The sequence below is a fragment of the Danio rerio genome, chromosome 16, assembly GCF_052040795.2.
Source record: "Danio rerio strain M-AB ecotype USA chromosome 16, GRCz13ab, whole genome shotgun sequence".
Lineage (NCBI taxonomy): Eukaryota > Metazoa > Chordata > Actinopteri > Cypriniformes > Danionidae > Danio > Danio rerio.
The window spans coordinates 17,835,001-17,850,823 of NC_141036.1; the positions used below are offsets into that span (position 1 = coordinate 17,835,001).

General features: G+C 36.2%; 1 protein-coding gene across 1 annotated transcript in view; it reads right to left on the bottom strand.

The window, feature by feature from the left end:
• kel (Kell metallo-endopeptidase (Kell blood group)) overlaps positions 1-15,823 on the bottom strand; it is a 33,769-nt gene that overhangs the window by 12,158 nt on the left and 5,788 nt on the right. The window contains exons 2-7 of the mRNA XM_087286837.1: positions 8,567-8,756; positions 8,194-8,490; positions 6,646-6,773; positions 6,385-6,543; positions 2,701-2,772; positions 2,416-2,604 (exon numbers count right to left, since the gene is read on the bottom strand). Of these exons, the coding sequence (XP_087142963.1) occupies positions 2,416-2,604; positions 2,701-2,772; positions 6,385-6,543; positions 6,646-6,773; positions 8,194-8,490; positions 8,567-8,756 (1,035 nt within the window). The remainder of the gene's footprint in view (positions 1-2,415; positions 2,605-2,700; positions 2,773-6,384; positions 6,544-6,645; positions 6,774-8,193; positions 8,491-8,566; positions 8,757-15,823) is intronic.

Sequence of the window (15,823 nt, forward strand, 5' to 3'; positions counted from 1 at the left end):
CTGCACCAGGCATTTTGTTAAAAACTCTTATATGCTTTACATGTTTATTTATATGTTTGTTTATATAAGTGGTATGTGATAACAAAATGGATGGGGCTGGACAATAGACAGGAGAGCACAGAGAAACAAAACAGACCACCAAACAACAAACAGGACTAGAACATATGGCCAGTGAGAACCCTTATTGACTACTTGTTCACACAAAACTTAACATGAAAGAGTGTGTTTGTGTACTACATAAACAACATTACAAGATGCTAGATTGAACGCAAGACCCTGGTACGTAGTGAGTGAACATCCAATCGTGGACTCACACATGCAGTGTGGATGTCCGATTCATCCCAGCAGGCCCACAACATCATAAGACGTTAATATTAGATTTAGGTCATGATGTCAGGTGGCCAAAATTCAGTGTCTAAAGACAACATTATTTTGACGTCCAATAACGACATCAAATTACGTTAATGTTTGTTTGATTTTAGGTTGTGTTGGAAATGACCAAAATCCAACGTCTGATAGATGTCATAGTGGCAACATCAACACAACATCAAGGTGTAACATAATTAGACGTTGATACTTGGTTGATTTTAGGTTGAACATTGGGCATTGACATTGGCCTGACGTTGGGTTCTGACATCAATCCGATTTTCATTTCCAAACAAAATCCAACATCCCCCTGACAATGGGGTATGACGTCAATATGCCTGCAGGGATGGCACCAAACTGACACTGAACAAGACTAAAGTGGCGAGAGATTAAACATCGGCACACACAAACAACAAAAGACACATGGATAAGAGAGCACACAGCTTGCAGGAAACCACATGCTCACTACAAAAGACAAGGACATGAGAGTGTCCAAATCTAAGATCTAAAAACAAAAAATTATGTAAATTGTAAAAATTACAGGGAGAACTATTCAGAAAACAGCTTACTCATACATATTGGGAAAATTTATAGTACGTTTTAAAAATATTTGAGATTTTTGATAATTAATTAATTCATTTTCTTTTTGGCTCAGTCCCTTTATTTATTAGGGGTCGCAACAACGGAATGAACCGCCAACTTATCCAGCACATGTTTTAAGCAGTAGATGCCTCTCCGGCTGCAACCCACCACTGGGAGACACCCACACATCTTCATTCACACTCATACATTACAGCCAATTTAGCCTATTTATTTCACCTATAGCGCATGTCTTTGGACTGTGGGGGAAACTAGCACCCTTATGCCAAGTTCAGACTGCAAGATTGTAGCCCTGATTTTGACTCGCCAAAAGGTTTTAAGAAATCACAAACAAATGCAAATCAGTGCTTGTGCACATTGAGTAACAAACACACAGTATGAACTATCAAAGAGGCGATCTGTGAGAATCGCAGATGAGTCGCCGATGCCTGTGAGATATTTGGCAAGCTAAATATCTGGAGCTGTCTGCGATTCAAAATCATGCCGTCTGAAATGTGTTCTGACTGAAAATAACATCGGCGACCACCTACAGCCAATGAGAGAGCAGCATTCATTTGTGTGTGTGTACCTGCAGGCCAGCGGGAGGTTGAGGGAGAAGTTAAAAGCGCTCATTTTCGGTTTATTTGGACCCAAGAAATGGAGGAAAAACTAGTGGAGGTTTGACAGGAGCACTCGTGTCTGTTTGACATTTCACACAGAAAGCTAAAAAAGAAAGTTGAGGAGAAATTGCTAATTCCCTTAAAAGCCAGGTGAACAAATATGTAAATTTTCTACCCCATTAAAGGCTTCTTTCTCATTATGTAGTTAATAACAAAAGATATACTACGTGTTTTTGGCCATGAAATGTGATTTAGACGAAGTTGTCGGCGATTCATATTGTAAAGTCATACAATGTGAAAGCTCCTGTTGCCGATCCATCTTGCATTGTAAACAAAGCAGCGACAAAATGCTAGCCCAGATAGACATGCAGTGAGAAAACATCTGTGACACGACTACTTTGAAAATCCTGCAGTCTGAACTCGGCATTTGAAAACCCACGAGAACATGCAAACTCCACACAGAAATGCCAACTTACATTTTTCATAATATAAATGTTAATATTTAATAATTTTATTTTTAATATTAAGATGCATTGCAAGCCATTAAAATGAAGGAATAAAGTTTTTTTTCTAAAACCATATATAAAAGCATTATATTATAGCAGTATTTGTAAATTGCAAACTGAAAAAAAAAATACAAATAAAATTGGTACTGGCAGTTCTATGCACTGTGGCAATGCCTGATAAATAAGGAACTCAGCCGAAGGAAAATGAATGAAGGAATGAAACTGCTATTGCATATAGTAAATAAACTACTTTAAAAGATTCTCACTTTTCCTTATAGTGGACACTCTTATTTGTCACTGACCTATTTATATCTGACAAATAATAAATCAGATTAAGCACAGACCTGAAGCTCTTGGATGGTAGTTCTGCGGTACAGTAATTTTTGACTGAGGCGGTAGGGCAGAGGGAATGTGGCCACAGCCAAAGTCGTGGAAAGAGATACAAAGAGACCGCAGTGTTGAGTGGTTCGATCCGAGGGAACTCCTAAGAGAACCAAATACTGACCACAGGCTGAATAGAATGGACGCAGATACTGAGAAAGAGGAACAGAGACAACAAATGAATATTATGATATGAAAAACTTGCCTCCTTGGTTATGTGTGAAATCTGGTGATGAGAAAATACCTACCCGAGTATTTGCTTTGGCTTTTTGTGTCTTGCTGTTCCATTCAATAGGAAATTGGAAATGAGGCTCATCAATCTATGGAATGAACATTGACATTTTCAAATCAACTAGGGTAAGACAATCACAGATAAATTAAAAATGAATCAGAATATTGTTGCTTTTTATACATGAATATATAAATAAAACATTTTCCAAAATGTGTGAAAGTAAAATATATATTTAAAATAAGAATTCTCTAAAGTTTTGAATTCATTATTAGGTTGGTTTCACTTTTGGTATAGAGTTAAGGAAAGCTGTTTATAGATATCCAGCTACATATAATGGTAATACTTTATTTTGATGGTCCATTTGAGTATTAGTAGACTGTCTGTTTAATATCTGTTAATATTGCTCTTTCAACAGAGATTAAACTGACTTTAGAAACTTTGCAAGTACATGTCAACTTACACTAACCATAACCCCAACCCTAACAGTCTACTTAACTGGCATGTAGATGCAATGTGACTTAAATTCTACACAGACCATCAAAAGTGTGACCCACCTAATTGCATTTCAAGTCCTTTTTTTACATTTAAATGTATTTCAAAATTTCTGCTGTTAAAAAAAAGCAGGAAACAATATGTAAAAAAATACTCAGGAGGGTTTTAAAGGCTACCCATTAAATGCAGTTAGATTTTAATTAGCTATGCGAGCTACCAGGTAAAATACATAATAATTTGGTACATTCTATCTACACTGCCTATTTTTTAGCATCAATAACAGAAACGTTAAAAAAATTAGTAAAACTTATCCATAATTATTAGCTTTGGTTCTAGAAAATGTGCATGTGTCAAAGTCCACGCGGCAAGTGTGGAATTCATATTTTTCCTTGTCATGGATGCAGTGGAGAGGCGGCATCACTATTTGTCCAATTAAACAGTAAGTTTTTGTTATATTTTTTATACATTAAATGTAAGCTTGTTTTGTTGCAAGGTATAACCTTACTTAAATATTTGTCATTTAACTTTATGTGCTTCCCAATGTCTGTTGTTGACGCCATAGGCTGCTGACTGTTAACTGAGTCCAATTTCGGTAGCGACATATAAAACATTCATCCACAAATGAGAGTAAGTTATGTTAGGCATCTGTATCTATGATTATTCAAGTATGTTGTTTTGTACATGGCTGAAATGAGTAAATCTGCAGCAAACGATTGTTGTTTTTCTGAATTGTTTCATTTTATTGGACGAGTTACCACAAGATAATAAAGTTGCTTCCATTTTGCACGTGTCTGGCATGCTCCAGTTCTTAAACAATGTATTGAATCAAAATAACTGCTGATGATCGTCTCTAATGATCGAGCTCAACTAACATTATAGGGGTTCACACACGCAGCGCCATGCATTTTTAGAATTCTAAACATAGGTTTCTATCAGAGTACACACACCGGCGCTGCTGACCAGCCACGACTCATGACACTGTTCATATTTCTACCGCGTCACAGAGCGCCATCTGATTAGTTTCATTTTAAATAGCATACGAATGTGCGTGTCTGGTGTGCAATACGTTCAACTGTCATGTGCGCGCCTGACAATTTTTAACTAACCTAACCCTTCACAAAGTATTATGTAACAATTTTTATTGACTTATTATTATTAGTATTAATGTAGTAGAAGAACTGATGAAAGTAGAGTAAATGTTCCTCAATTTTATAAGTAATTACTATTGAGAGTTTTTAGTTAGATCTTACCTAATTTCTTTTGGTATGTCATGAGTGTTACATTTATATACTATTTACACAAACATTTGTGATAGAATCTACACTGTTAACCCTTACTGTAGATTATGCAGTAAATAACTGTAAAAGAGTTTTGCTATAGTAAAAGGAAAAGTATTTTACTGTAAAAGGAGCAGGATTTGTATGAAATTGTGTAGTGAAAGGAATAAATTACAGTAATTTACTTTATGTAGTCAGTACAGGTAGTAACTGTGACAATAAACGGTTATTTACCGTTCAACCCTTACTGTCCCATCTACTCTGATGCTTTTATTGTCCTGTATATAGAATAGTGCATTTATCTTAATGCAGAAAACAATGATTTAGAAATTGACACTTACATACACAGGATGTCTGTCTTATTCTAAACACAAAGTTGTGTAAAAAGTTTTCAGAATATGTTGGCCCTTTAAGCGAGCCAGGTGATTGATTTGTTTACTTCTGAGTGCTTCATTCTGTTTAGCAGTTCAGATGCAGAGTGTATGTTTTAAGCCATAAATAGGAATCTACAATGAGTAAGTAAAATGTGTTCAAATGTTTTTGGGGGTTTCTAAAGTAAGTCTGTGTATTAAGTTACAATGTTGCTGTCTTGAACTGTGTACTTGAAGGCTTCAATGTTAGCTAGTTAGTCTCTCCTCATATAACTTCTTACCTAACTCTCATTTAAGTATATTTATTCATTGGATATTGCCTATTTCGATAATATACATATGCTAACAGTGTGATGTGTAATTTTGGCAAATAAGCTGATTTTATACACATAAAAACCATTAAATTACAATCTCCTCAGTTAGGTAGCTAACATGCACAGGAATCATCACAGGGATTTGCAAACCTCCACTGTCAGGTCCCAGGTTGTGAATTCGTTGCTAAGAATTTTTCAGAGCTTAGTTTCCAACTATGAATTCATACGGGCAATAGAAACGTGAGTTTTCTTGGACTCTTTTAAGTAAATAATAATAAAGATTGGATACTATTGAATTCTCTGTTGCGGACTTTACTTTTGTTTTAATAATTATTTGAAACTTTTTTTATTGAGAATTGATGTTTGTGCCTGTTTTTTGACAAACATGTTTCTAACCATGTCTAGAGTAAGTGTGTGTGTATTAATAATGATATTATTAATAAAAACACACACAAAAAGTTACTGTACGGGGCTAACTTTTATACTGTATAGTAGGCCCACACAGAATCTGTACGCACAGAAATCTGTAGAATTCCCAGATTTTTAGCCCGTCTTCGAGTATATTTATTTACTTGTGTAAATGTGTGTAAATTTATATTTATTCATTTTTTTTTTATTAATAATCAGTAATAAAATGAACCAATCGTCACCTTGGAATTTTGCATTCCATATAGCAAACAGTTTGTGTGTAACATATGGTTTTTAAATAAAAAGTCTTAAAATTTAAACAACTTAAAGCATCCTATAATGTAAATAAGTTGTCATTTAATAAGAAAATGTCAACAACTCAATTTTGACAAAAATGTCAGATAGAACCTTATAATTCTAAGGTAATATGAAAGTGTTTATTTGATTTATTTACAATAAAGTTTGTGAAGTAATATTTTCATATAATGTAATATTATAATGTCTTTCAGTAGATATATTATAGAAAGTTTAGCTTTGTTTACCAAATAAGTAAATGTAGATGAATTTGCATTGTAAACATTAAATAAAAGTAAAAAAAAATTAATTATTTTTTATTTCGTACATTAAAGTCTTAGTTACGATACTCCCAAAATAATTCCGCATAAATCCACTGATTTAAAAAAAAAAATTCTCAGCAGAAATAGCAAAACATGTCCGCAGATTCTGTCTGACACTGACTTAATATGAACATGTAAACTTGTAAAACATGTAAACAAGTGGTTGTAATACTGTAAATCAAGCTGCTAACTGCTAATATTCTACCTTTATTAGTGATCACCTGTATGTAGTGTCGATTGGAAGCAGATTGCTCTTCACTAGGTTCTGGCCCTACATACACATTGAAGAAAGGAAAGGTGGAGTACTGGCCCATCAGCAGGGCAAGGGTGCTGTTAAAATCAGTTTGATTCCAAACACCTGATACTGCCCAGCCACCTAACTAAAGAGTAAGAGAGAGTCGATCAAAAGACATTAAACATTTAAACAAATACATGCAACAAAGAAGCTTTGCACTTTCCTCCATCCTGAAATGTATATGTACCTGCTGAAGTAGTGTAAGGAAAGGTTCTGATCCCATTTTTTCTCGGGATTCTGCATTCATGCAGGATTTGAAGAAATTCTTTGCTTTTTGTTCAGCTGCACCCATTGAAACGGCCTCATCAGGAGCTTCTGATTACACGGGGAGCATAAAGATTGAAGGTCAATTATGTTTTATGCAGTACCATAAAATTACTGTTAAATTGTTGTGTGGTTCATTTGTGGCAAAATCAAGTATACAACAAGGTTCTATTAGTTAATGATAGTTAACATGAACAAATAAAGAGCAACACACTTTTTCCAGTATTCATTCATCTTTGCTAACGTTAATGAAAATAAAGTTGTTCATTGTTTGTTCTTATGAACCTACAGTGTATTAACTAATGTAAACAAACATCATTTTGGATTTTAATAATGAATTAGTAAATAATGAAAATGTCGTTCTTAGTGCATGTTAGTATATAGATTAATTAACTTTAAACAATACCCTATTGTAAAGTGTGACTGAAGAAAAGAAAAGATGTTTGCAAAATTGAGCCTAAAAATGAACTAAAAAGTCTTGGAAAAGAAAGATCGAAGGAAAGGCAAAAATCAACATAAGGATTAATGTAAAAGTGTATTTGCCTCCATAATCTTCTATCACATAACATAATATTCCCTCCCCCTTGAATTTTTTTTTTACTTCTGGTCCCATGGAATGCCTTTTAGGCAGGGATATCAGTGCATGTCTCACTTTAGCCCATTCCTCAAACTGTCTCTTTTTTGGAACCAACACCCAACCTACAAAATAATCATGTACCGCCCTTTATTTTTTAACTAATTTCAGGATTGTTTCAATTGGATGTACATCATGATATGAATAATGAAAGACCTTAACTTGCATTACATGCCGACTTTAAACTTGTTTTGCTCGCCTTCACACTTGATCAGGTGAAAAATTACCAAATTCTTTTAAAATCAGTTGACAGACCAGGAAGTCTCATTTGAAAGTCTTTTGTTGTGAATACAGTATATATATGTATATATATGTATATATATATATATATATATATATATATATATATATATATATATATATATATATATATATATATATATTAGAGCAAGGAAATTTTCACAGTATGTCTGATAATATTTTTTCTTTTGGAGAAAGTCATATTTGTTTTAATTCGGCTAGGATAAAAGAAGTTTTCAATTTTTTAAACACCATTTTAGGGACAAAATTACTAGCCCCTTTAAGCTATATATTTTTTCGATAGTCTACAGAACAAACTTTAAGCAGGTGTGTTTGATTAGAGTTGAAGCTAAACTATGCAGGACACGGGCCCTCCAGGACCGAGTTTGCCCACCCCAAGCTGTATAGAAGCGTCTTGAAAAATATTTATTAAACTATTATGCCTGATCAACTGTATGTATATATACACATCAACACATATCACACATATAATCACACACACACACACACACACACACACACACACACACACACACACACACACACACATATATATATATTTTTTTTTATTTATTTATTTTTTATTTTTTTACTTACCTAATATTTCTTTAATGGCTGTGAGTAAAGCAGTCTGTCTGTCTGGAAATGTTTTCAGCTGCCCATCACTTTTACTCCAACCATCAGTCCCTCTTCTCATCTCTATCAGGCCTCTTGTCCTCACTTCACTGTGTTTATTCACTTCTCCCTTGACCCTCTGTCTATCCCTGTTGGTGGAAGATCCACCTGCTCCACAGGCAAACAGGAAGTAGTCACAGGGGCGAGAAAATGGATCCATGGCAACAGAAAAATGCTCTGATGCTCTTATACAGGCAGGAGAAAGGCAAAGAGGAGCCGCTGAAACACACACACAAATCACAACCACTTCTACCAAATAAGTTAAACCCATCTCAGGATAAAGTTGTGTTTGTACCTGATTTCCATTTTGACTTCCAGGGATCTGCAGTCTTTTGCAAGTGGGAATAGATCCCCAAACCTAACGCAGTTGCGAAGAGGGAGACTGCAAAGGGAGGTAGTAAGAGCCTGCGGTACTTGTACTTGTTGCACAACACTGGATTTGGTTCATCAGAACGAGGCTGTTGCTCTGGTGTTGTGACCATTTCCTGTGGTATACAACAAGATTAACAATAGTTGTAGTAGTAGAAGTCGTTGTTGTTGTTGTATAAGTAGTAGTTGTTATTATAATTTTTGTTGTCATCATTTGTACTGTCATTATTACTATCATCACTATTTTTATCAATGCCCACCACTGATTGGTTTTGTTCTCTCATTTTATACTATCTATCTATTATTTTTGTTCTATTTACATTTACATTTACATTTAGTCATTTAGCAGACGCTTTTATCCAAAGCGACTTACAAATGAGGACAAGGAAGCAATTTACACAACTAAGAGCAACAATGAATAAGTACTAAAGGCAAGTTTCAGGTCTGTAAAGTCTAAGAAGGGAAGTGTTAGTAGTTTTTTTTTTTTTTTTTTTTTTTTGTACAGTTAGTGTGATATTCAAATAGGCAATTGCAGATTAGGAAGTGAAGTGGAGACTAAATAGTTGAGTTTTTAGTCGTTTCTTGAAAATAGCGAGTGACTCTGCTGTTCTGATGCAGTTAGGGAGTTCATTCCACCAACTGGGCAGATTGAGCGTGAGCGTTCGCGAAAGTGATTTTTTCCCTCTTTGGGATGGAACCACGAGGCGACGTTCATTCACAGAACGCAAGTTTCTGGAGGGCACATAGATCTGCAGAAGTGAGTGCAGATAAGAAGGTGCTAGGCCAGAAGTCACTTTGTAGGCAAACATCAGAGTTTTGAATTTGATGCGAGCAGCAACTGGCAGCCAGTGCAAACGGACTAGCAGCGGAGTGACATGTGCTCGTTTAGGTTCATTGAAGACAACTCGTGCTGCTGCATTCTGGAGCAGTTGAAGAGGCTTGATAGAGTTAGCTGGAAGCCCAGCTAGTAGAGAGTTGCAGTAATCCAGTTTGGAGAGAACAAGAGCTTGAACAAGGAGTTGAGCTGCATGTTCAGATAGGAAGGGTCGGATCTTTCTGATGTTATAGAGTGCAAATCTGCACGATCGAGCAGTTCTAGAAATGTGGTCAGAGAAGTTTAGTTGGTCATCAATCGTTACTCCAAGGCTTTTCACCATTTTGGATGCAGTAATGGTTGCCCCATCCATCTGGATTGAAAAGTTATGGTGTAGAGTCGGGTTGGCAGAAACTACAAGCATTTCCGTTTTTGCGAGGTTCAGCTGAAGATGATGATCAATCATCCAGTGTGAAATATCCAACAGGCAGGCTGAGATACGAGCTGGAACAGAGGGATCATCAGGATGAAAAGAGAGGTATAGCTGGGTATCATCAGCATAGCAGTGGTAGGAGAATCCATGTCTCTGGATGACTGGTCCTAGAGATGATGTGTAGATGGAGAAGAGAAGTGGCCCAAGAACAGAGCCTTGAGGTACCCCAGTGTTTAGATGCTGTAGGTTGGACACCTCTCCCCTCCAAGACACCCTGAATGACCTGTCAGAGAGGTAAGATCTGAACCATTGTATAACAGTGCCCGCAACGCCCAGTGACTCAAGCGTAGATAGCAGGATCTGGTGGTTGACAGTGTCAAAAGCAGCTGACAAGTCCAGCAAAATGAGGACTGATGATTTAGAGTCTGCTTTAGCCAGTCTGAGATCCTCCACGACCGAGAGCAGGGCAGTCTCAGTTGAGTGGCCTTTCTTAAAGCCGGATTGCTTGTTGTCCATGAGATTGTTTTGAGTAAGAAAGTCCAGGACTTGATTGAACACTACTTTCTCCAGAATCTTGGCCATGAATGGAAGCAGGGATACTGGTCTGTAGTTTTCAAGTAGCGTATGGTCCAGGTTGGGTTTCTTTAGCAGTGGGGTTACCCTAGCCTGCTTAAATGTAGTGGGGAATAAACCAGAGTCAAGAGATGTGTTGATTATGTGAGTCAGTGTTGGTATGACTGCAGGAGAGATGGCTTGCAAGAGATGAGAGGGAATGGGATCGAGTGGACAGGTGGTTGCATGGCTAGATAGCACAAGTTTGGACACCTCAGACTCAGAGAGCTGAGAAAAAGAGGTGAGTGTGTGTGGTGTTGGTGGTGTATCTTGCATGTTTGTTGTAGGTGCAGCAAATTAAGCACTGATTTTAGCAGTTTTGGTGCAAAAGAATGTAGCAAAGTCATCAGTGGTAAGTGTGGAGGATGCGGGTGGAGGAGAAGGATAGACGAGGGAGAAAAATGTTTTAAAAAGTAGGCAAGGATTGGTGGCATTGTTGATTTTCTGATGGAAGTATGCCTGCTTTGCAGAAGTAACCTCAGCCGAGAAAAAAGACAGAAGAGTTTGGTGTGTTATGAGCTGTTTAGGATTTTTAGTTCTTCGTCAAATTCTCTCTGCAGCCCGAAGTTGAGCGATGCTCAAGGAGAGCATCAGAGAGCCAGGGTGCAGGAGGACTGGCACGGGCTGACCAACTGCTGTTTGACCAACTGCTGTTTGAGTCTGCTGTTTGACCAACTGCTGTTTGAGTCTAGGAAGTAATCTTTGTAATGTTATGCTTAATACAATCAGATTTATAATTGATAAAATATTTTAGTTTAGAAACAGTTTAATCCAAATCTCTTGAAGTTCTCAGCAGCACACATGCATGTAAAGCTGGACTTAACAGAAAGAAAATCTCACTGCATCAGGATCTATACCGTGTTTAAATAAACAAACATGCAGCATAACACCTGTGTTTCTCTGTTGATCTTGAACTCAAACACTGCCCCAAAAAAGGACGGCAAAAATTTGACTCGTTTTTTCAATTTGGTTTTAGAAGATACAGTTTTTTTCTTGTGTGGCAGTCTCCTTCTGTAATTTAAGGTAACAGTATTTTACTGTTAAAATAAATTTTCTACACAGTGTTGTTACATCTCACACCTTTAACCTTTTAACAAATACCTCCAGTTTCCATGTGTCCACACTTCAAAGTGTTTAATAAACAAGTTAATTAAATGATAATTGAGGATTAGTGATGAACAATTGCTTTGATCAAGAAGGAATACAGAGGGGAGAAAAATGACAACTTATACAATCACAGCTTTATAAGGAAATCAACTAAAGTACAACAAATTTTTACATCACTAAAATTACAGCCTGATCTCATAAGGAAATGTAAGTATTTTACGTCTTGTCAGTTTAGTGGCTAATTCGTAATTTGTACAAAATGTACGATTTTAAAACGGACACAACCTCACCACTAACCCCAACCATCATTGAGTGATGAGCAAATCATACAAAATTGTATGAATTAGATTCATTCTAATTCATACGAATTAGCCATTAAATTAAGAAGTTATGAATTGCCATAAGATTGCGTTGAAAATTCTCAGCAAATAATCAAACAAATCCACAAACAGCAGCACCACCTACACTTAAAGCTTTACTTTTAAAGTCACCATCATGGAGAACAGTGTTTGCTTTATTTAGGCTCTTAACCTTTAACTTTTTAATATTACTTTATTTTAACTGCAGTAAGTTTAGATAATTTTGTTTGAAAAACTCATTTGTTATGGCAAAAAAGCACAAAGAAAAAAATCTGGTCATTTTGTTTTTGTTTATACTGAGGCAAAACATAAATATAATATTCACTCACTGGTTACTTTATTAGGTACACCTTACCCCCTTATGCTTTTAGAACTGCCTTAATCCTTCAAGGCAGAGATTTAACAAGGAACTAAAATATTCCTCAGATATTTTGGTCCATATTGATACGATAGCATCACACAGTTGCTGCAGATTTGTCAGCTGCACATCCATGATGCGAACCTCTCGTTCCACCACATTCCAAAGGTGCTCTATTGGATTGAGGTCTGGTGACTGTGGAGGCCATTTCAGTACAGTAAAAAAGGTTCAAAAGGTTCTTGAGCCCTGGGCTCCCTCCCGTTTGCAGGGTAAAAGGTAATTCTTGAGCTCAAGTAGGTCTCAAGAACTCCCCTTTTATTCTTGATTTTTGAAGAGCTGATGACAGAAAATGTCTGTCATGAAAGAGATATGCTGCTGGATGAGACTTTGACTGTAGTGCTAAGTTTAGATTGATCAATTAACTTGTAGAGCATGTTTTTGGAATGTGGGATGAAACCGCAGAACCCGAGGGACACCCACACGAACATAGGAAGAACATGTTAACTTCGCACAGAAACAACAGCCTGTTAAAGGACTAGAACCAGTGACGTTCTTGCTGTGAGGCAGCAGTGTTACTCACTGAGCCACCGTGCCACCCTGTGAAGAGAAAGGTGGAGGAGCAGGGGTGGAAGGGGGATTCTTCAAATCGAAGATGACTTTAGTGAGAAACCTTGGCTCTTTATAGTGGGCTAGGAATCGTCTGATTGGTGGATCATACATAGTTAATGCAGAACCAGCAGAGTTCAATCATAATCCTCCAATATCCTCCAAACCATTACACCACCACCACTGGTCTGAACCATTGATACAAGGTATGATGGATCCATGCTTTCATGTTGTTGATGCCCAATTCTGACCCTACTCTCTGAATGTCACAGCAGGAATCAAGACTCATCAGACCAGACAATGTTTTTCCAATCTCCTATTGTCCAAATTTGGTGAGCCTGTGCGAATTATAGCCTCAGGTTCCTGTTATAGCTGACAGGAGTGGCACCCGCTGTGGTCTTCTGCTGCTGTAGCCCATCCGCCTCAAGGTTGGATGTGTTGTGCGTTTAGAGATGCTCTTCTGCATACCTCAGTTGGACAGGTGTAACTAAATAAGTTGCCGGTAAGTGTAATTCAACACTGCTATCCAATATTTAATCCATCATTGAAAGTAAATGAACATTCTTGCACGTGCTACTGAATTATTAAAGGTTTCAAGCATATCTTGAACAAAAACAACTTGCTCTATGGAATAATTTAGACTCACAGAGACATCAGTGTTAATCATCTCAACAATGGGGACAATTAACAAAGTCAACAGTTTAACTCACAAACAGGCTGACAGGCTACTAAAAGTCTCAACATAAAAAAACAAATAAAGAAAGCTGTAAGATCAGTGAAGGATCAGATTTTCTGATGGATGTTAACACATATCCTTTTTATGATTATTAATAAAGTTAAATGTTTCAGGGCCTAGATAATTGACCTTATTCTTTAATATGGAAGTGCGCTGGTTTTTGCAATTGTTTTAGAACTTCTGATTCAGTTGCTTCATGGGAGAAATGACTAGGAATGCTAAATGGCAGAAAATGGTTGCACAAGTGTTTGCATGACTATACAGATAAAATAGAATATTATAATAAGAAAATAGCAGTTTGCAACATTGGGCAGCAAAACGAGCTGTTTTTAACATCTAAAAATGAATGGAAGTAAATGCGACCGGAAGTCTCTAGCCAAAATGATTCAAATGGCTAGTACACAGAGAATAAAGTGAATATGACGACCTTGGTGTCATCCTTTTTCAGCGTAAAACTATGATTTGTGTCATTGATTTTTCTGTATGTCAAGTTGTTTCCTCAGGATCTTCAGGTTCAGTCCAGAGGTCACTGAGACCTCTCATGTGGAACTGGGCGTTTGGTGCTAGTTGAACAGCTCTCACTAGATGTGAATTGTTTTATCCATCTTTGCATTAGTCTGCTATGGGTCTTCTAGCAGTTTTGATAAGACGGCAAAGAGTGCAAGAAACAGCCTTAAGTATAAACAGTTTGTACTTTGTGTTCTATTCTTCGGTGGATCATTCTTACAGGTCTGGGTTCAGCTCTAAATGGCCTACTGACTGTCTGACCTTTTTTTAAAGTAATCATTGGAGATATTGTTAGGATTTAAACACATTGTGGAAATTTTCTGAGTCTATCTTTGTTTTACCCAATCAGGAAAAAACACCAATACAGCATGTGTAATGCAATTCAGTACAGTCATGACGTACAGTTGAATTTAAAATTAATAGCCCTCCTAGATTATTAGCCACCCCAATATATTTTCCCCCAATTTCTGTTTAACGGAAGGAAGATTTTCAGCACATTTCTAAACATAATTATTTTAACACCTCATTTCTAAGTCATTGTATAACAATGGTTTGTTCTGTAGACAATCGTACAAAAGTATTGTTTAAGATGGCTAATAATAATATTAAAATGCTTTTAAAAACTTTTTTTCTAGCCAAAATAAAACAATTAAGACTTTCTCCAGAAGAAAAACAAAAATATTATAGAAAATACCGTGGAAAAAGTCTACGCTCTGTTAAACATCATTTGAGAAATTTTTTAAAAAAGAAAGAAAAAAGAAAAATCACAGGAGGGCGAATCATTTTGACTTCAACTGTATCTTAGAATATAATTGTTGGACAATTGCTTCTGCTGATTCTGCTTTCTTTGATTAAATCTCTGACTTCAGCTTTTCTTCATCTGACAAAGGTCATTTGTAGGTTAAAACTGTTTGTTCCCCAACAACATTAATCTACATCATTTATTCATTCTGCAATGCATGATGGAATATTTGTACTGTGCCACACTCAGCAGCATGAAACATTTTAATTGTTACCATTGTTGAGGTTTAAGGTCTTATTCTTAAGGTTTGAGTGTTTCTTCATAGTAACTGAACTTTATTATGATTATGATTATTTTGATTATTATTATTTCCTAACTCAGTAAAGGAAGAAGATATCTTTCATGTTTATTCTTGTCATTAAAAACAAAGATATTTAACGAACCATAAAAAAAGAATAGAATATTCTTAAATGAACCTCACATAATCACAGCATTGACTTTCCAGCTTTTTTTGCTATAATAAATGTGTTTTAAAAAAAAACTACCCTCCTAATAGTTTACAGAAACCAGGAAAAAAAAATTAAGTTAAGAAGTAACTAAACCTTTCTCATTTTGTTAATTCTTAATGAGAACTATAGGAAAGTCAAAGCGCTCAGTAATAAGTGAAGCTTCTGATGCTGTTTGTGGAGTTGTTTAATGAACCTCTGCTGAGACTGAAGGTAGTTTATTTTAGTACAACAGTTATTTAACTTAATTCTGTAATTGGCCACTGTGTGTGTTTATTTCTCTTTCCTTCAGTAATTGTGATTGCTAACAGCACACTGTAAAACCAAATAATTTAAGGTAACTCAAACCATTTGAGGAAACCCATTGCAACAAACCATTTAAGTTCAAAAAAAGATCATAATG